This window comes from Leuciscus leuciscus (assembly GCF_965113295.1).
Source record: "Leuciscus leuciscus genome assembly, chromosome: 6".
In the NCBI taxonomy this organism is placed as follows: Eukaryota; Metazoa; Chordata; class Actinopteri; order Cypriniformes; family Leuciscidae; genus Leuciscus; species Leuciscus leuciscus.
Window position 1 is genome coordinate 37,478,889 of NC_138730.1, and position 22,602 is coordinate 37,501,490.

The window sequence follows — 22,602 nt, forward strand, 5'->3', positions numbered from 1 at the left end:
ATGAACATTCTCTCATAAAATTTGACTACTGGTATATGAACCTACTCTTTATTCCTACCTGATGAATATTATGAATTTGATCAAAGCATTTTTGTAAGGCAGCTGTATAAAGAAATGTTCTGATTCAGACTTTTGTTGTTTGTTACTGTAAATGCAATTGTTTTTAAAAGTGAGAATCTAAATGATTGAACCCAGAACATTTCTTTAATGCTGTTGATGCATTGACAGATTTATATTTTTATAGGTAAAGATGCAAACTTACCATGTAAAGACAAAATAGAGATGTAATCAGATGCAGTTTGTTCGTTTCATCTTTGATTTCTTGTTCTAGCACTCCCTTATTTCACACTAAAATGAGTGAAATGCTATTTTACTCCAAATATTCTCTCGTCTAATGGGAAAAAAAACTCACAAACAGTGGATGCTGTGTCAGTGCTCTGACAGGTTTTTATCACTTTCTGCTTTTCAAGTTTTTAAGAATCATAGGCTTTGTTTTACATCAAATCCTAAACATCTTCCTGGATACCAACTATCGTGTGAAAAATTAGAAATAACATTAGATAAACTTTCACTAAATTTGTTTGAGAATAAGTAATTAAGAAATGACCTGGTGCTTCACTTCATTTTATTATATGGGGCATCATAAAAGGAAACAAAGGAAGAAAAATCTTACAAGTAGGTTCATCATCACCTCGTGGAATATGTGACATTTACACACACAATGCAAAGTTGGCACAAATGAAAAGATATGTAAATGAAATGGGTTGACTGATTTTGGTTCCAAAATGGCAATTTCAACACCAGTACAACAACATGAATCCATGCTCTTCATCACAGGTTTAAGGGTCATTTACTATTAATTACCGTGAAGCTGTTGGAAAAGGTTCAGGTTTTAATAAAAAAAACAAAAACAATGGGTGCAAATGTCTGCCTGATTGACTTTCTGTGGTAGTATTAAAAAGTTATAAAACTAATACTGTTCAGTTTGGATTTATATACTGTATATCAGGGTTTAACCTCCTTCGTGGCACTGAAATTCAATCTAAAATACATTGTGTTAAACTACAACATTGTGTATTACACACGCAATAAATAAAGCAATACAAAAATAAGACGTATATAAAAAGGTTCTACAAATGAAACATTTGTCAATGACAATAATACTGATGGTATTACACAATATACACATGCATAAACACAAAGAATAAACATTTTGAAATACATTGAAATTAATAATACTGTAAGGTCTGCTCAGACACAATCAACTAAAACATATTAATCCTATGCGCCTCTTTCCAAAGTGCTGCTTTAATTGTGCACTTCACAGTCATATTACATACGGTCCATATTTGTCGGATGATACATTTTGTGTAGTCTATAGATCCATGAACCTTGGAAATCTTAACAGAGAGAACACATAGATGAAGAATATGGATTTCCTTATCAATACAATCCTATGGCGAGGAGAGAGAACAACTTTTTTAGGAGCGCAAGGTGAAAAGTTGTAACAGCTTGAAAGTGCGCCATTTTGATTATCACAGGTAGATGGCAGTGTTACAAACTTTAATATTTTTGTACATTTCTCAAATCTGTTGGGTTTTTGACCAATGTTGACATATATTGTTTACCTTTTATGTTCTTGGCCAGCCGACTAAAGTCTAGATTGTCCAGTGTGACTGTGGAGCACTATTTTAACATTTGTGAATGGCACTTACAGCTTGGCGGTCTTGCATAAGGCTGTGGGTGTGCAGTTCCTTAGAGCATCACCAATGAACACAGACTGACACGCTACAACATAAAGCCACACAAAGATAAACGAAATAACAGGTGAAACTGCCTTCGAGGTTCAAATGACAAACCCTTTTTTTCTGACTGACGGTTTTTGTTTTCATATGGTGTCATGATTGTGAAAAGTATCTATACAATTTTTTTATTTATTTTTTTAAGTTACCGACAAACTTTTTGGAGTGCTTATTACAAAAAAAAAATTCTCAATAGAATTACAATCTAATTTGAATTATTGATCAGTTGAGTAGTTCATTACAAGTGAACAGTTCAAATTATTTCAACAAAGTGATTCAATTGTTAAATGACAAGCATTCCTATGAATATTTCCATAATTCATTATTTGTATGATATTGAATCATTAATTCTTAATAACGAAGTGCAATCTAATTTCCTTCATAAGGCAGACAAACAATCACATGGGAAAACGAGGCAATGCTAACAACAGATTGCCTGTTTAACAAGACAAAAATACTGAATGGTATTTTAAACTTGAGGCATTAAGTATCTGGTAAGTCTCACAAAGAAATGCCCAGGTCATATTTCACACCAAAATAAAGAGTTGAAAGAAAATTATATTTTGTATGAAGAAAATATTCATGACAATCAAGTATGAAAACCATCCTGTCTGAACAGCTTTTCTTTTTTGTGTTTATTAAAATCATCATGAATTAAAATGTATGGCATAAATTAAAATCAGTGTATAACTTATAACAATTGTTCTTTACAAATGTAGACTTTTGAAAAGGGAGTGTGTTAAATTGTCTTTAAGATAGTGCCTGCTATGGTCCTAAAAATAGGCCTAATTTCCTTTATACAAAATATGATTTCCTCATTTTTTTCTTTAGATTTTTGGAGTGAAATATGACCCTTTTGTGAGAATCACCCCTGTAAGTAAACCAGTTATACCTGCAGTGCAGAATTTAGTTTTGTTTCTGAAAACTTTAAAATACTGATTTTCGTAAACTTCATTGGCAAATATAAAGGTATAGAAATCTGACTGTACAGAGCAACAAAAACACATGAACACTGAAAATTTGACATACCGAGATCGGTTCAGTAACGGAACAAAGCGAAACAACTGAAACTTTTAAGTCCTATGAAGTCGAGTTGAGTTGAAGTTTTTGCTTCTCCTTTTTTTCCTTGTTATACTCAAATACTTTTTTTTTTTTTATCAAGGAAATGTTGTTTTGTAAATCAGGCACACCCGGGTTTTATACACAGTAAAGAGCTGAAACGGTTTCCATAGCAACCGACGATTAGTTTGATGAAGAGCTCATCACCTCTTTCATTAGTCCCACGTGAGTGACAGAAAGAGGAGCGTTCATTCTTCAGTCCTCGACTGCCATCTCTGTGTTTCCTTCATTTTGAGTGAGAACTGTGTCCTCTGCACTGCCTGAAACCTCCCTCGATTCCTCCGTCTCCATAGCATCCTCAGTTTCCACGGTTTCCCCGACTTCCTCCTCCAGAGTGTCAGTGTCTCCAATCTCCACCTCCATAATCATTCCTCCTTCCTCTGTCTCTTGCTCGTCGTGTCCTCTGTCCTGCTCTTCCTCTTCCCCGCTCTCCTCCTCATCCTCGTATTCCTCTCCTACTCGCACCACTCTGATATCGCTCATGTCCAGAGCGGATAAATCCTCTTCTTCCTCCTCCTCCTCCTCTTCGTCCTCTGCGTCGCTCTCTCTCTCGTCTGAGTCGAGGTGAGAGGGAGGAGTGGAGGTGCTGATCTGTTCTGGCAGTTCATGAGTGTCCCTCTTGCAGTAAGAGTATCGGTGGTTCATGTGCTGAGAATAAGAGCCCGAGTGTGAGAAGCGTTTGCCACACTTGTCACACTGGTAGGGCTTCTCTCCGGAGTGTAGTCGCGTGTGCTCGATCAGGTGGTGCTTGTGTTTGAACGCCTTATTACAGATGGCGCACTCGTGAGGTCGCTTACCTGGGAATGATAATGCAATACGGTGAGTTTACCATAAAGGGAGAACAGATTAACAGGTACAGTGGCTGCAAAATGTATGAATGTCACTGTATTAGATCATGGTGTTATATATATATCTTCCCACACTGCCCAGCCAAAAAAAAAAGTTGCTGTTTGGATTTAAATAGGCAAATGATCAATGATTGGATAATTTATTGCAGTGATTATTATGTTTATAACATGTTATTAATTTGGCAACAGTTCTTCTAGCCCTAATTGATAGTGTTTAGCTTTAATTTCTTAAACAACCATGTAGAAAGAACTTATCATGGCCATATTCCAGGATGACAATGTCAAGATTCATCAGGCTCAAGTTGTGAAGGAGCATGAAGAATCATTTTCACACATGAATTGGCACCTCTGAGTCCAGACCTTAAATTCATTGAAAGTCTTTGGGATGTGCTGGAGGAGACTTTACAGAGTGTTTGACTCTTGCATTGCCAATACAAGATCTTGACCAAAAGAAAATAAATAAATCTTGTATTGACAAGGCAAGAGTCAAGCACTTTGTAAAGTCTGCAAATGTCTAAAACCAACTATTGGAGGATACATCAGTGCATCAATAGTTTTAATATTTTACTTGTATACATTTTGCAGTCAATTGCATCCAAAGTGACTTATAGAGCAATAAAGGTTTATATATATTTATATATATTTATATATTTATATATATATATATATATATATTTATTTATTTATTTATTATTATTTTTTTATTTATTTTTTTATATCAGCACTGTTTTTCTTGTAAATCAAACCCAAGACCTTGGAGTTGCAAGAGGTTGCCAGCAGTTGATCTACAGGTATATTTTGTTTTCTAATACTATATTAATACCTTTTCAAGTGTCCAAGTGCTGTAAATCATGTGTGGCTTTACGTACCCGTGTGTTCATACTTGTGTCGCAGCAGTGAGCTGCTCTTCTGAAAGATTTTGTCACACAGATCACAGGCGTACAGGCCCCCGACAGTCTTCCTCCTCTTCTTCATGAGAGGTGAATCTTCATCGTTCTGGTCCTCTACCCCTGACACGCAGTCAGAAGCGATGTCTGGGACCTGCTGAGGGAGAGAAACACAGAGCGAATGAGTCTGGAATGATGTTCTGAAGAAAGGTACGTGCAGACCTTAATGTTTGTGTGCATTTGTTGTGCTTACCGGACAGTTGTTGAGTATCACCGTCCCCTTCGTGTCTGTCGAGACACTGTCAGGGGTCTTGATGCTGGAGTTGGTGGTGTAGGTGTAGGTGAGCTGAGGAATCAGGATGGTTCGTTTGTTACCGGATATTGCAGTGCCGATGCACGGAACACCACCTGGCTCTGCTATGGCAACCAGTGTTGGCAATGACGCTGTCATGATGTTTAATTGACCTGTGGTGCCCTGTGTCACATAGATGGTGTTTCCTGGCAACGGTTGCTTCTTGAGGCAGGTGAGGTTGAGCGGCTCCTTTTGAGTGGAGACCGGCAGCTTAGTGGTGGTGCTGGGTTGAGTTGGGCTGGACTTGGGGAGTGAGAGGTCCAGCGGTTCAGACTGCAGATCCTCCTCTACGTCTTCTGTCTTTACAATGACGAGATCATCGGTGGAGAGACTGGCTGGAGGGGAGGCGGGTGAAGGGGCACTTTCATTTTGGGTGTCCTCTGAGGTGTCATCAACGGGTTGAGTGGGAGTGCAGGTAGCTTGAGTTGAGTTCGTTTCTTGAGGCACAGCAGATGGTGTGTTTTTCTTGGTCAGACAAAGAAAGTAAGACATTATTAACATGTTTTAGAACAACTCATTCATTTGAAAAATATATATACATATATATATACATACATACATACAGGGGTTGAAATTAACTTTTTCACTCACCGGCCAATTTGGCTACTAAATTTATTAGTTACCGGCCATTCAGAAATACTTCTAGCCCAAAAAATAAATAAACCATATTAACTACATCACAGATTATTTCTTTTTTATACAATTTGAATTTCATACATTCATTTCTTATTCAACCAAAATTCTGTCTAGCCATCTCCTCCCTTCCCTTTTCAGCCTCATCAGCAAAAATGTATTTTTGGTGAAACATCAAACACCATGCAGAACAAAACAACCCTGTGGTCTCAGGATAAGCCAGGGTCTGCTAAAATTGCAGGATGTTAGAATATTACAATGTCTTTTCTGTTAACCAAATGCTCAAATGTCCTCAGAGCTCTCATCTTCAACTATTTCAGTAAGGAAGTGCTGTTTTTCACTTCTGTCTTTGTGTGTGAACTGTGTGAACTCTGGTGGTCTGTGGGAAGTATCGCCACATTATTGTTTTTTTTATTTAATCTTCACTATTGCTTCAGTACAAATAAATTGCGCGCCGTTGCCGTTATTTGTTGCGTTGATTAAGGTCTTTGCTGAATAAAAGATTTATTTCCAAAAACCTTTTGATATAATTGAATATACATGTATTCTGTATATGTATTTTTAGAGTTTAAAATATTATCATAACTTTTCCGAACTTTATAGAAAATCATATAAGCTTATTTAATCATGAATCCATGTTATTCATTATTGACTCATTATTGTATCTATGTTAAACTTTTACTTAATTACACAATTATTTGTGTTCATAACAGCCCTAATTTGTGAAAGCTCTATTTTACAGTTCAATAAAAAAAAAAGTCAACTTACCTCTTTGTTGTTTTTCGGGTTGCTTGCACCCTGGAGCAATATCCTTTTCGAGCGCATCTTCTGGTACCACTTGCTGACCGCCTCTAGAGGTAACTTGACAGTCTTGGCCACCTGTGCCAGCTGCCTGTCAGTAGGCTCTGGGTTCTGACTGTAGGCCTTCAGAAGAGGGAGGAGGCGTTCTGCTGCTCCACTCTTATCCTTATCCAGCAGAGAGGTGAGAGAGATAGTTGTAGGCGACGCTTTGGCGTCACTGTCTTGCGAGTCTGCGAGCTTCCGTTTACTCTGGGAGCTGTCACAAACCAGACATGTCGCATAGTTATGGAAGTTATCTCCACAGGCGACGCCACTGTGAACCGTTACAGAGTGTGAGACTGCATCAGTTGTTGCTGTTGTTTGTTTCCCTTCTTCTTTATTTCCATCTGTCTGCAGCTCTTCTTTCTCTCCTTCACTCTGCATATCAGTCTCGATCTTGGACGGAGAGTCTGGTTCGGTTTTGATTTTGATTCCTGGTGGTGCAGTCAGGTTTTGTGGTTCACAATTATCCTCCAGCAAACTGGTATTTTCAGTTGTCTCTTTTCTTTCTGCTGGTGGTGTGTTTGTAGTTTTGTCTGGGGTTGTTTTCATCTCGGTGCCCTGCGTGTTGGGATTGGCGACAGGCATTTGTCGAACCACAAGGCTCTGCGACCCATCTGCCCTCCTCACTAGCAGTAAAGTTTGCTGGGTGAGCTTAGGTTGTGCCGCCCGAGCTTGGACCAACCTGGCGGCCTGCGCTGGCGTTATCTTGATGATAGATGGCGGTTTGCTTTGGACTGGTTTAATTATGTTTACCTGTGTAGGTTTAGGTGTACCTGATGTTTGGGTTTCGGTCAAGTTGGACTGTACCGAATTAAGCTGGATCACTTTTGGCTGTGCGATGTTAGATGCTGTAGATTTTGGTTGCGCCATACCGGTTTGGGTCACTGTGGGCTGCATTGTGTTCACTTTTACTCCCTTGAGTTGTGGGTCTAGCTGGGGGTTGTAGTTGATGATAATTTTGGTATTTCCGTCTTGTCCCACAACTGGTAGAGAGATGGCGGAGATCACTTGGGGCTGTCCCTGCTGTGGCTGCAACATGACAGCTTGCGTCTGCGCTTGGCCTATGATTTTAGCATTTGTTCCGTTTGCATTACCACTAGTCAACACCTGCCTGCCCTCCATCGCAGCGTTCAGCGCATTTTGTAAGTCACTAAGGTTGATGCTGATTGGCTGGACCAGCCCGACAGTGGGCAGGACCAAGGTTTGGATGATGCCTTGCGGAGTCACGACCCCATTGGCATTTGTGCCGGCTATTGTAGGTGTTGCTGGCGCAGATTTGGGTTGGTGTTCAACAGGCTCCTGTTTGATCTGTTTCAGGGGGAGCTGCTCTTGCAGAGGCTTGTTGGTAATTTCCACCTTCTCCCTCAAAAGGATTTGTGTGGGGCGAGAAATGGTAAGAGTCGTTTTCACTCCAGGTGCGCGAGGCAGGCCGTTGACCGCTTTGGTCACGCTCGCACACTTCTTACTGCTGATGTGAGAGCTGTAGGACCCCGAGTGAGAGAAACGCTTCCGACAATTAGAGCATTCATATGGCTTCTCACCTGAAGAAACAGAGATAAAGAAACTTATGGATTACAAAAGTATATGTAGTCACTGATATACACTACTGTTCAAAAGTAGGTTTGAACTTTCTGTTCATCAAAGAACTCTGAAAAAGATGTATCATGGTTTCCACAAAGATATTAAGCAGCACAACTTTCTTCAACATTGACGATAATAAAAAAAATATTTCTATAAGAAAGTTGTTTTAAATTGTAATAATGTTTCACAAGATATTTTACTGTATTTTTGATTGAACAATTGACCTGTTTTAATTTGCTTATTTCATTAACCTTCTGAAGGTTATTATGGAAGCCCTCAGAGGAGAAAAAAACTGTTACACAATTGTAACTTTATCTTACAATGTAACTTTAAATATTTATTTTATACCGATGTGCAAACAAGCTTCCTTTTTTTCCGTTTCTGAAACATACCAAAAATCTTAAAAGATGTTTCCCTCAGACGTTGAAACTAAACAGTGTGAAAATGTCTGCGACTGTACAAAGATCATAAATATTAAATTAGCCACTTGTCGTTTTTCATAATTGGCGGTCAATTCTCTATAACAATCGTTTACTGTATAATATTTGCTAATACATTTACCCTTCTCTGGTACAGGGTTTCATAGTCTAGGGTTAAAACTGGTTTTAATCCTAATGTTGATTTAAAAGTGGGTGGGTTTAATCTGGATTTACAAAGACATTAACTAGGGTTATATCAGAATCATTTCTGTACTTAAGTTGTGCCGTGGCTGGCAACTGACCGCTGTGAATGCGCAGGTGCTCCTTCAGGTGATGTTTGTATTTGAAGGCCTTGGAGCATTCTGTACACTTAAACTTTCTGTTTCCGCCCGACTGAGAAATAGTCCGCTGAGAAAAGAGACAGGAAAACGTTTGTTCCTTCAAAGTAGTTTGAGTCAACATGTGACTGTGAACAAGAGCTCTGTGTCATTTCCTCTGCAGAGGTGTGAACATCATGAAGGTGTGAGTGCTGCTTGTACCTGCTCTCGGACGTGTCTGTGTGCGGTCATGTGACGTACGAGCTGCGTTCGGTAGGTGAAGGTGTAGCTACAGAGGGAACAGCAGTAGTTGTCATCGCCCTTTTCATGCCGTAGTTTAATGTGTTCTTTCAGCGACGTATGCCGCTTGTAACCGCGGGAACAGTGAGGACAGGTGTGCAGTTGGGAGAATGCATCAGGAGTACCTGACAGAGAGAGAGTCGTAATCAATCTATGCATTCAAATGTAGAGGAAAAGCTGATGGCAATTGAAGGAAAGACCAAAAAATAAATAGATTGGTACCGTTCTCATCGTGGACCCCTCGTTCTGGCGTTCTCTGATGCTCCTCCTGGGCATCTGAGTAAATAGGCTCAGTTTCCGTCTGCTTTTCCTCACCGGCCACTTCATTATCAGCACAGTCTTCCTCATCAGTGACACACTCCTCTTTCAAACACACACAGGCAGATTAGATCAACTAAAACGCACACAAATACCCTCTTCTCAGCTTCTGCTTCAGCATCAAAGATATTTGCATTTTTATTTGAAACACACAAAAACAAGGTATCTGAAGGGTTTTTTAAGAGGTGCACAAATAAAATGAATACCATATGTGATTTATATGCGGGGTAGAGCAACTAAACCATAAAATGACTGTAAAAACAATGATTTAAACAACTCTATCTTATTCTCCTAATTGTTTAGATTTTTATAATGCACATTAGCTTCTTTTAGATCCACTGGCTGAATGAAAATGAAAATTCACTCTCTGACAGTAGGTGGCGCTTATAGGGGTACAGCAGAAACACAGAGGATACCCTGGTAACCCTGTATACAACAGAGCTGTACTTTTTAGAAACGCGATGATTTTGCAGGTATGATATTATCACCATTAGGTAAACATTGTCATAATTCATCAACAGTAGATCATAAGCAGAAACTTGGCATAAATGCGCGGTATTCACTGAAACCGCAAGCCTGTATAATGCACAACAGCTTTACTTTGAAACATGCAGTGCTCACAAATAAATCATAGCCTTTTGAGGTTTAATATTCACATTAAGCCATATTGTGATCCTCATGAAATGATAATTAAGACCGTTCTAATATTGTTTAAGATATTTCAGACCTTTTTTATTGCCTTAAACTTTTAAGGACCCATGGGACACCGAAAAAAACCACCTGATTGTGGCCTTAAGTGAAACACACATTGGTTTAAATGGAAACGGTGTGACATACAGTGACACATAATTTGTATGTTGGATGGTAACAAAGCAGTTTTTTAAAGCTGCCGTCGGCAACATTTTTTTGATCATATTCAGTGTAATCGACACTATAATCCGACAGAACAACATAAATAAGGTGGTTTTAGAAAAAAACCCGAGCTTCTAACTCCACCTGGAGCGTGTTATTTGTTTAGCAAAAATCCAGCGCTCCCGCTTCATCAGGTCCAATCAGCGCAGGGGGGTGTGAGATCTGACTGTCAATCACAGGTCGTGCACACGCCACAGATCCCCCCTCACTCGCGCACGTTAATATCACATGCACACGCCACGCCTGAAGTTCGCCTGGAGATTGCATGAAGCGTGATGGCGGAGAGAAAATCTACTAACAAGCTTCCAATTCCTCGGTTATTACTATTTATGGATAGATTAGCCAGGGCAGCCTACCTCCGAGTCCATGGTGTTGATAGATGCTGAAGAGACGGACGCGTTCACAGAAAATCAGGTACACACGCACAGTGACGCACTGACAAGCACGACCTCGATGGGAGGGTGCTCGCTGGTAGTGGGGAGGGGCATGAGAGTTGTAAACATTCAAAATTTTGGCTAATCGACCCAATCTGCCAGACTTGCCGACGGCAGCTTTAATACAACAGTGTATTAATATTTGACCGGGAAATGGGCCAGTAAGGCTTAATAACGACCTGAGAGAGAGAAATGAGCTCACACACACCTGATCCAGCCATCCTAGCCCCTAACACACTCTCACAGACATGTCAGCTATTTTTCCCTTTACCAAAATAATTTCAAGATCTTTCCATGACAAGAAGGCCCAAGTGCCCAAATAAGCCTTAAGATGGCAACCCGAATATGAAACTATAAACTTGTTTGATATATCCTGATCCCATCACTACTGTTTCTCCCTGTTGTGTCTGTTCTATGTCTTGCTGTCCTGTCTTAGGCCTGTAATACACTCTTCTGCCTTTGTAAATGGTAACAGAGAAAAACTGGGCATCATACACTAAACGACTGAGGATCACACACTACCAAACTTTCAAGTTGTTCCGAACACAACAAACACATGCAGATATGCGCCTTGTTTCTAGAAGACGTGTGACAAATGAAAACAATGTGTTCTAAAATCAGCTCAAAATATCTAACCTGTTTGGTTATCCTCTGATTGGATGGAATCATAGTCTGAAGCTAAAAACTTGAGCCTGTGCCCATCATACACTACACGATTTTGTGTGAAATCTGTCAACTCCACCTGCCCAAAATTTGCAGACTGGCTCAACTAGCGTCAACTCATCCATACTAAAAGTTGGGGCAAAAGTCACGTAGTGTAATCCAGTCTTTTACTGGTAAAAGCCTATGGTAAAATAAAAGTGTTGCACTAAACTGACCTTTGACCCTTATTTCTTGTATTGAAGCATCTGGCCCCAGGCTGCCATCTGTTGAAAGAAAACAAAAACAAATCTATTACTTCATTGTTTTGATGAAATCAATGTACTATTAAAACAGCAGCTTTCGTTTCTGCTCTGATAGCCGCAAGATCACGGTAATCACGGTGAGTGTGTGCTAGAAATCAGGAATGGTGAGAGAACATTGTGTTTGGTACATTTTTCGTCTTCAAACCAAATTTGGGTCTCCAGCGAACAAAGTTTAAATCCTTTTGAGTCTGGCTAGCGCGCTTCCCATAATGTTTACTCATTAGATCAGTAGGTGGCCTTTTGTGGTTGTGTTTGAACTAGAGGTCTTCTCGGGTCCTAAAAACTGTACCCGACCCGAATCGACCCGAATCACTACTTACCCGAACCCGACGTGCATAAATTAATTTTTTTTAAAGAAAAACCCGACCCGAGACAGACCCGATAAAATTAGACCCGAGTCCGACCCGACCTGACGCCATTTCCTTTAGAACCCGACTGGACCCGAACGTAAACGGCATTTACATTGTGCACAGCCTGCAGCCCTGCGTTTCTCAAAAATGCACTTAACATAGACGCGCAAAGGCCTACGCGCTGAAGTGCTGAAATGTCAATCACACATCACGGTCGGTAACCCATTACATCCTATAAAATTTGGCATAATGTTATTTACCGGACCATACGATGATTAACATTAGAACCACCACAGGGTAAAATTTACCGATGGCTGTTTTTCAAATGTAGCCTATAACAGATTTTCAATAAAATATCCAAAGTCTCCCAGTCATTGACTTTTACAAAAAGTTTGTTATTTAGCCTACAATCCCGTTGTTAAAAAGTTGTTTAGATAAAACCAGATTAAAAACAAGGCATTAGAACCGCCATAGCAGGTCAAATACCATGTAGGCATGTCTTTATTTTTGCAACTTTTCTTTATTTGAGCAACGTGTCTGCTTACTGTAAACAGTCACACAACGCACGTTCAAAATAAGATGTTTTAGCCTACTCATAAATGTTCAAACTTTGGATTATTTATTAAAACAATTTTTGCAATTTTTATCGTTTATTGTTTGCTGCTATTTATTCAAGTCTGCCAGTTTCCTGAAGAAAATTCCGATCTTTAATGTAGCCTAATGAATAATAAAAAAAATCTGATTACCCCAAGTTTATTGGGGTTGTTCACTTATTGAAATTATAAATTATATAACTAAGCAAATTAATAACTGAGTAAATAAATGCGGAGGCAACCGTGCTTATAGCCCATTGCACGTAGAAGCGCGGATTCGCTCTCCCTTAGAAAGTGAGAGAACGGTGTCATAGAGTTGTTTTAAATAATGCAATTTTGTTGAATGCCCAACATAGTTTGGGTCTTCTCGGGTCCATTTGGAATAAGCATTTTTATTTTAAATTACCCGAGACCCGAGGCCACTAATACCGAACCCGACCCGTGTCCGAGACATTCGTCTGAGTTTTGGACCCGAAACCGCTCGGGTCTCGGGTCGGACCTCGGGTTTTCGGATCCAAGTAGACCCGTGAAGACCTCTAGTTTGAACGCGTTCGACCACATGAGCGTTTACACTACAAAAGCAATCCGGTTCAATGTGTTTTCGACTACCTCTGGAAGTGGTCAAAAGTGAACAAGCTCAAAATGTTTTAGACCCCGTTTACACCTGTATTTGGCGATCAAAGCGCATCCTTATACCAAGTGTAAACAGGGCCTAGATTTTGTACCAGTTAAGGCTGTGATACACAAAGCCGACATCAAAGAACTAGCGGTGACAAAAGCTAAAGGCCCGTACACACCGGGACGAATTTCGCGCGCGATATTCGCCGACGTTTAACGCCTTGTGACTAAACAAAGGGCGCCAATGTGAGTGTGCACACCGACGCGAAAAACGCCACGCGTAAAAGCGTTTTTTTTTTTTTACGCCTCGGGTTCGTTTTTTTGGTTTGACGCGCCGCGTCAAAAACTATCCGACCAATGAGATTGGCGCTTTTGCTCACGTGTCTGGAGCTTCTGAAGTTACAGTAAAACACAACTTGGGGGCGCTCAAACACAAAACGGTCTTGCCGAGCACACATACGTAACAGCGAAGAAGATATACGCCAAGTAGCGTCTACACTGCCCATAGACAGACACTGCCGGGAAGAAATGATGAGGAAGATGCAAGGCAAGATGAATGTAGAGCTGCTGGTCTCGTTGGTGTCGGAATAAAGAACTATATGACAACGCGACAGCGACTACAAAAATCTTGTTAAAAGAGAACTGTTATGGAGTGGTATTGCAGAGTATAGACTGTTATGGAGTGGTATTGTATTTCTGTTTTACATTAAGCGCCATCTAATGTCAGGGAATGAATTTGCATGTTCACTCGGCTCGTCGTCAGCGAAAAACGCTTGGGTGTGAACACAAAAAACGCGTTGAAAAACGCTGGCGAATAACGCGCGCCGATATTCGTCCCGGTGTGTACGGGCCTTAACTGTGTTGTTGCCTCGCGTAGGCTGCATCTCGGCCAAAAAGCTGCGCTTGAACACACCAAAAGGACTACAGGCGACTGTCAACTAGCATGTGCCTGCGTGTAGGGAAATAACTGTCTATATCAGCAGTATCAATAGACGATATTCATCATTCAAAAAGGGAAACTGAAGCTAAGACTGCGGATATACAAAGCAGCGCTTGCTTATCATTTTGAAAATCAATCATGCTGATCGCTTTCTTCATTCTAGATTCTGGAATGCTTACGTAAGATACTTAAAATTAGAACAGCCTTATGTCTGTGCCGCTCGCTAAACTGAACAGCCAATCAGAGTGCTCTCTCTCACCGATGACCCCGATACCAATTCAACATGCTGAATTGAGGGAACTCCCGCCGATGTGAGAAACGCACCGCAAAAACTAGCCCTTCAGACACTCACCGATGGCCAATCGTCAACCATGCTGTGGTAAGGTGTTATCTGTCAAACATCAATCATCCTTATTCTTGCAACTTTCTCTATTACATAAATACTTCAAATGTTTAGGTTACAATTGCATCGGTTTCTGAAAACTTGATGTTTTGGTTTGTAACCAAACTAAATGCATTAAGTTTCTAATCTTTTGTTTGTTTACTCACCGTCCTGTGTGCATGTGTCAGAGAGCTGCCGTGCTGCTTTGAGCTGGAATACTGGGGACTTTTGGTCAGGATCGTCAGCAATACTGTCCTCCTCCACAATGTGCAGTTTGTCTTCATCATCTGAATCTGAGGTCGCCTCCGGCACACTGCTAAAACTCCTCACTACATAACAGAGAGAGAGAGAGAGAGAGAGAGAAAGGCCAATTCATTTTAGGATCACAGATGTTCCCAAAGGCAAATTAACAGTGATATTCATACTCTCCTTTATCTATTGGCCATGTTTGATGCTGTTAAAACACGCGCACATATGTTTGCAAACAGGACACTTCAAGTGGTGATGTCTCTGTAATCAGTAACAGCTGTGATTTTTATTTGTATTACTGTAAACCTTAAAATGTAAAATTATTGTGAAAATAGAGGGTTTACACAATCAAACATGCACACACACACACACACACACACACACACACACACACACACACACACACACACACACACACACACACACACATCCCTGATGAACAAATATATGAGCATGCATACAATAAAGGCAGAATTTGTGCCCTAAAGACAGGAAGTGAGATTCGTCTATTTTTAGATCAGTTTCCTGCAGCCCAGAAAAGCTTTTTACCTGCTGTGTGACATCATCAGAGACACGTTGAAGAAAGGAAAGACGAGCAGTGTTTAGAAGTGTTTTTAATAGCATGTTAGCGCAGATGCAGTGATTTTTACACATGGATCCCATTCCTTTGTCTAAATCCAAGAGCTCTAGTTTTCAAATTGTGCACAAGCATATGAGGTACTGGAAAACTCATCTCTAACGTGTGTGTGTGTGCTTGTGTGTGTGTGTGTGCTTGTGCATACATGTTGGGATACAAAGAATATTTCCAGATGTGCATGTCAATTCTGTGTTTTTAAACACACAGATTTAAGCATGTTTGGTTTCTATGGAGCTCATCCAGTTTGTTCTACTGGCAGAATTTGAGGATGTCAACAGGAAGTGATGTAAAAGTGATCTGATTGTGCAAAAAACAGTTCCCGTTTAAGGTTTCTGTTCTCTGAAATGATCTGTGCGAGGTCATTTCACATACCTGTGCATGCAAGAAATGGAAATTATGATTTTTTTGCCATACAGACAGAAAATTCATTCAAAAACCTTCTCTGTTCTACAGCTGATTCAGATCACTGCTGAATGTCTGTCCCATCCCGTGGACAGCTGAAATCACAGTCACTAGAGCAGGTGTGTAGTAATCAGAGATGCTTTTGGCCCTGATAAAAATACATTTGAAATTGCAAAAATTCATTTCATTCATTGTTCCAGCCACAATGAGAGGAGCATGCGATCGCCTCTGAATCAGAATGGTGGATCTCATCATAATTGTTTTTTATTTTTAAAACAAGACGATTGATTGTTTCCTAGACTCCCTGACCTTTCACGGTCAACATAGATAGTGAAATTTCAGTTATTTATACCGTAGTTTCATGAAGTACTTAACTGACATAAAAAGTGGTCCATACAAGCTATACTAAAGTTCTCTGTGGCAATAAGAGACACTCATAATGACAAAACTGATTGATTTGAATCACACCGTAAATTTCTGTCCGTTCTTTACACAAAGCTATAGACCTTAGTCAGGATAGCGCCATATTTAATTTTTGACTGCAATGAAAACGAGGCTGTGAGGGATATAATTGCAGTGCGTGGATTGTACTGTTGTTTAACAACATACCGATTGTTCAGCTGACTAAGCATCTTTCAGAAAAAAACCCTCAAAGTTGTGAAAATGATGTGATCCAAAACCTTTATAAAGGGGCGTGCCATTGTGTAAAGACTAGTCTATCCCTCACAGCCTTGTTTTCATCTGCATGAAATTCAATATGGCATTGACATCTATCCTGACCATGTTCTATTGTATCAGTAGACTTTTAATGTAGCAAGAGTTAATTGTATGGAAACGAGCAGCATGAACATTCTTCAGAATATCTGCTTTTGTGTTCAACAGAATCAAGTCATACAGGTTTGGAACGACATGAGGGTGAGTAAATAATGTTTTTGTTTTTTGGGTGCACATTAAAGGACATGCGCACTTGTGCTGCCTTCATGGGTGTGTTTATTGTGCACCACCTGAGTGACAGGCTGTGTTGGCAGGTAGAACCGTTTCCAGTGTGACTTCATAATCAACACAATCAGGTCACCATGGCAAGCTCCATTTTATGTGACACTTCCTGGGATGTGTTGATTTGGCTTGTTATAGAGTGCACCTGCCACCATATGTGTGCACACACACACACACACACACACACACACACACACACACACACACACACACACACACACAACCACAGACGCTCTGACTTCACATAAGAGAGTACCGTTCAGGATCACCCTGATATTCTAAAAACAAATTAACCAATGAGTGCATTAACTATATAAGCACATTAAATTTTACGTTTCTGTTTGTGTATATTATGTTAAATTGGGATGAATTTAAAGACTGCCGATAAACATTAAAAAATATCTAATGTCAGCAATAAACTTACATGTATTATGTGTGTGACTGTGGATATAGGAAGAAATAATTTTTTTTAGCAAAGACCCATTAAATTGATAAAGTATCAGTAAAGACATTTAATGTTACTAAAGATTTCTATTTCAAATAAATGCAGTTCAATTGAACTTTCTATTTAAAGAATCCTGAAAAAAATATAAAAATAATCTTTTCTGTAGTATAATAATAAAACTGTTTTAAAAAAATCTATTAAAAAATTATATACAATACAACAAAAATGTTTTGAATGATAGTCTGTTTATTTCTGATAGAATATATATTAGATCTACTGTAAGTGTATGTGTTTATATATAGTTGCACACATTTACAATACCCTCTTTTGTCTTGTAAGTTTATAAACTCCTTTATAAATAAAAACATACAAAATATAACTTTTTTTTAAATATAGTGCTGGTCTTCAGAAACTATGTAAGATATGCACCTATCTATCACAAAAAAAAGTCATAAAGGAAGTTACACACCAAAAGATAACAGAATGATTTCTGTAATTTCAGTTCATATTTTGATAAATATCATGCGGTTCAAGCAAACTTATGAACTCAACTGTATAAATGGAGAGAGAGAGAAAGAGAGAGAGAGAGGCATGTAATGCAGAAAGTGTGTGTGTGTGTCTTGGCACATAATCTATTTAGGATCACTTGGGAGCCGTGGTGGTCACCTGAGGTTTGTTTCTCCCAGGTCTTTAGGTTAATAAGAGCCCTCATGTACACACACTGTATGAGCCACGTGAGACCAATTAAACAACTTTTCTTTTTCACATCCATGTAAACTTAATCACCGACATATATTATCGGCTTCTTTCGATCACACAAACACAAGTCCCTCCCAACCCTCCCCCACCCTAAAAAAAGAAAGAGAGAAGACCCCCCCCCCCTTCACCCTGAGAAACTTTCCCCCTGCGGTACAAAGAGGCGGCAAACCACTGGGAGAGATTAGCATGCAAAAAGAGATGCCCAGCAGTCACAAGCCCCCCACAAACACGGAGTGAAATGTGAAAAGCTCTTTAATGCCCTCACATATCCCTTTTCCATCAGCAGGGAAGTGTGAGAAGAGCTCAGTGCTACAGGTGTTCTTATTGTCTTTGCTTGTTCCATGCATAAACCTTTACAACACACATTGAGACACGCATTACAATGTACTTCATTGTTATAAATGTCATTGGCATCATTTGAAAGGTAATTTTCTAATCTATCTAGAGAAAGAGAGAGAAGGGGAGAGTAATACCTGATATTATATCAATATTAGTACAGTTTATAATACCTGGCAAGAAAATTTGAAGATACTAACATATATATATATATATATATATATATATATATATATATATATATACACACACACACACACATATACATACATACATACATACATATACACACACACACACACACACACACACACACACACACCCCTTAAGATTATGAAACAGGCAGTTGAATTCTTAAAAACAACAAAACAGAAAGAAAAGCTAAATGATAACATGTGTGGCCTCATAGTTCAGGGGTCGACTGAAAGGGTCAGGAGGAATGAGGAATGGAAAAAACATGCCCTCTCTCAAAGCATAACCTTCATTTCATGTTTTCTGAAATATACCTTGGGTTACTAAAAAAATTCTCAAAGCAACTACTATCTGGCTGTCATTTTCTGTCTTTCTGCATCTCACTTGGAATGTAAGTGATATGTAAAATGCACACTTCTAATATTATGTGCTCCCTAATAAGATTAACTCGCATGACATTCTCCAGGACTGATATCCTTCACAAACACACACACATACATGACAGCTGATTCTACAGTCAGAGACATCTCTCCAGAAACAAACATGAGGCTGAGTAACTGGACCAATGAAATCCAGCGTGTGACCTCATTTCCGTGCAGTAACGCCCTTAAGATCGTACGGCCCCGTGAACATGTCAAGCGCGAGAACCACGAAGAATGAAAATAAAAGTCACAGCAGCTTCACTGCGCGGCGCGCGCTCCTCCTCGTGCTTACGTCACACCACCCGTTCGTCACACAATACATCCGTCCGCGCCACAAAAAAAAAAAAAAAACCTATTCGCTGTGTATTCTTGTAAAATTGTATAATTTGTCATATCGCACAATACAACCGAAACAAATCTCAACATGTTTGATAGGGAAAAAACTGTAAATTCGCTCTATAACGACGGACACAGTGAATCAGCGCCTCTCTGGACCTGAATAGACTACCTATGTTTCCTTTACAAAGAAACGTGAGCTGCAATTTGCCACTGCAGTCATACAGCTTAAATCGCGTTTAAATATTATATTTAAATTGTACAATTACAAAAAATGCCAATGAAAGCACCTATGTAGGTGTTTCGTCACCTATCCTACCTGGCTCGTCTCCGACATAGGAGAGCAGCCGCCCCGCCCTCACTGCAGCAAATAACGGTCCACACCGCCATTACAGAAATACCTTACGGGAAAAACGACCTGTTTGACTTCTGATCAGTAATACGACGGAAAGCACCTCTAATAACCACCTTATGCACTAAGTCCTTCTTTCCCAACCACTCTACAGCCGCTGAAACTAAACTCCGGCGCGGAAATAAAAGTATAAACAAAACAATCTGTTTTCTAGCAACGAGCATACAGCGAACTATCACTCTATAGTGGATGAAAGCTAAATAAAAGAGGTCATCGGTCTAAGCTCGACATAAGCACGTCTGCCATCAAACACCATATTCTCTCTACCTGCACAAGTTGCCATTTGCCGTGGAGTGTGCTGGGCGCCTCTCTCGCGCTTCTGTCGGGCAGATCGCGTTTCACACACCGATTCCCTTCCTGCGTCTGTGCAATCACTGCTCTGGACACGCGAGGAGTGCGATGAACGGTAAAAGATGACATTGGCTCGCTCCGTTGTCTTCTCACCGTTCAGGTAAACACGTTGACGGCTCCTGGGCGTGTTACGTCGCGAGCGGATCCGCGCTCCTTGTCACACGCACGCACAGGAAAAGGTACCACGGTGCTCATAACGGCACTGCACGGCGGACTATATAACCGGATTGCCGAAAAGGTTATTTAAAGAGAAAGTGACGTCGAACCAGAAGTCAACATTCATTCAGTTGCAATATTGGACGTGGATGTTTAGATCATAATGAAGAGGGTGAATGCAATAGCCTATGTAACGTTACTTTTAAAATTATTTTAATAAATCTTATGTTAGATCTTATTGATATAGGCATTTTTCTCCAGACTTTTTTGCACGTAGATGTAATGGCATAAGCTATATATTTAATGAGAAGGAAAAACTTTTAATAATATGGCAGATTGTTTTGTCTAGAAAAAAAAAAACCCATCTAACTAAAGACGGCTCGCAAACCATGGCTATAAGATTCAGGACTGGACGCTCTTAAAGAGACAGTTCACTCAAAATGAATATTCGCTCATTATTTCTCACATTCGTGTAACAAAATGAATGTTATGGACTGACAGGCTTGGTCACCAGTCACCATTCACTTACATATTTTACAATAAAAGTGGATGGTTACTGAGGCTGTCATTCTGCTGAACAGGTCCTAGACATACAGGTTTGAAACAACATGTTAAATGATTTTGGCGTGAACTGTCCCTTTAAGTATTTTATTAAATTTGTGAGTACCGACAACTGTCAAGAAGCCCTCAAGGGATCAGTCATTTGAATGCCATAAAAGTTTCTGCTTTATAAGCAGCAGATACTCTAGTACAGGACTATTTGATTCAATCTACGCCACAAGTTTCTGATCAGGACAAACGCTAAAATACTTAATTGTGTTTAATGCAGTGTAATGCACACGCAGTTAGTGCACGAGACGCGCGTCCTTCCGTATAACGGTCCGGGCAGACTCAGGTATAACGGTGCCCAGTCCACTCCCATACTGCACAACTTCACAAGTCGTCATTAAACTAGTCTAAAGATGGAAAAACAAATTTAAAACAACTTTTCTGCCTTTCGTTCTAGTGCGTGTGATCTGATCTCAGCCTGTGGGACTCACCGTTGTTGCGTTGTGGTTGTGTCTGTTTTCTGCGCTGGCACCTGGGGCCATCCGCCATGATTTTTGCGCTGTGTCTAAACGGTGCCTCGCGGATTGAGCCCCCTCTCCCCCCTCTATTACCCCCTCCCCATACCAGGCCCCTCTCCGCACCTGGTTTACGACATTCTGCTTTACGACATAACCTTTTTATGCAGTGAGAACACCTCTCCCCTGACACCCGTTTATACTGTCTATGCCTGACACCCCACCCTCTGTGGGCAGCTATCCATTGCTTTCAAATACGGGGACACATTCTGCATATGTAATAAGCGTGTATTACATTAAGGAGGAACGGTGAAAAGAGTTTAGAGCGACATATGGGGACATTTCAGGGAAAAAAGGGTTGTTGTAATATCGGGAGCGCCCCCGACAGGCTGGGAAGTCCGATGACGTAGTTTAACCCTTTAAAAAGAGGTTAATATCAGCGTCAGTCAACTGCAAACATCATGAAAGTTGTGAACACGTGCGACACGACTGATGCAAAAAGTTTCAGTTGTTTTCTTTGTATTACTCTAGTTTTCTAATCCATTTCATTTCATTGCATAGATAATTGAGGTTGGTTGGATCAGGGTTATTTTGTGTTCAAAATCGAACTTTTAATAAATGCCACAAGAATGACAGAATGAGAAACATTCAATTCAAAAAAAAAAAAAAAAATATAAAGTCGTGCCAGAGTACATACGTTAATAATATAAAACAGAATATATTGGAATGGGTTGCCATGTATACAACTAACTTACAATGTTATAAGCTCTAATCGCATTTTCTACAAGGCTGTTACATTTTCTGTAAAATATTAGTGTAAAGTTTTTGAAGTAATTTTTAAAAATGAGAAAAATTTGGTTTGTAGTTAAACCATTTCATTTCATAATGATGATTAATATATATCAGACAAATGTGTGGTAGAATAAAATAATAAATGTTTTCATCTTCTCTGCTGGGCACCAACCTCTTTAAACGATCATCTTTTAACACCTAACCCACAATAAAACTTTAGTCATGAGTTTTTAAAGGGGGAATACTGTCAGAGACAATTTGATACTGTTCACTAAAAGCCTAGTTTAATCGGAAAGTGCACTCTGCTGTCCTCTGCTGGAGGAAATAATCCAGTGCACTATTTCACCACTTTCAATACACAGGTAACCACTTTTTGTGTATACAGTCGTTGTCAGTATTCATTATCAGAGGCGGACAGAGTACACAGCTTAATTACTTGA

General features: G+C 39.8%; 1 protein-coding gene across 3 annotated transcripts; it reads right to left on the reverse strand.

Annotated features, from left to right (window-relative positions):
- Positions 1-608: 608 nt before the first annotated feature.
- zeb1a (zinc finger E-box binding homeobox 1a) lies at positions 609-21,504 on the reverse strand. Of its 3 annotated transcripts, none has more exons than XM_082173469.1 (10): positions 21,347-21,504; positions 14,781-14,942; positions 11,644-11,691; positions 9,324-9,464; positions 9,024-9,226; positions 8,787-8,892; positions 6,410-8,025; positions 4,910-5,473; positions 4,639-4,810; positions 609-3,718 (listed from the first exon to the last, which is right to left on the reverse strand). In XM_082173469.1, exons 1-10 carry the CDS (start codon positions 21,402-21,404, stop codon positions 3,117-3,119), a joined length of 3,672 nt encoding a protein of 1,223 aa, XP_082029595.1. In that variant the 5' UTR covers positions 21,405-21,504; the 3' UTR covers positions 609-3,116. The 3 variants fall into 3 exon arrangements, with proteins under 3 accessions (XP_082029595.1, XP_082029594.1, XP_082029596.1); XM_082173468.1 differs by having other exon boundaries at positions 4,639-4,813; XM_082173470.1 differs by lacking the exon at positions 21,347-21,504 and adding an exon at positions 20,067-20,330 and having other exon boundaries at positions 4,639-4,813.
- Positions 21,505-22,602: the final 1,098 nt, after the last annotated feature.

What these genes read in the sequence shown, in the direction of transcription:
- zeb1a (XM_082173468.1), bottom strand. Translation starts at nt 21,404, where the DNA reads ATGGCGGATGGCCCCAGGTGCCAGCGCAGAAAACAGACACAACCACAA. An exon ending in ACAGACACGTCCGAGAGCAG is followed by an intron (nt 8,893 to 9,023) that starts GTACAAGCAGCA and finishes CTCTTTTCTCAG; the next exon opens with CGGACTATTTCTCAGTCGGG. An exon ending in ACACAAGTATGAACACACGG is followed by an intron (nt 3,719 to 4,638) that starts GTACGTAAAGCC and finishes TATCATTCCCAG; the next exon opens with GTAAGCGACCTCACGAGTGC.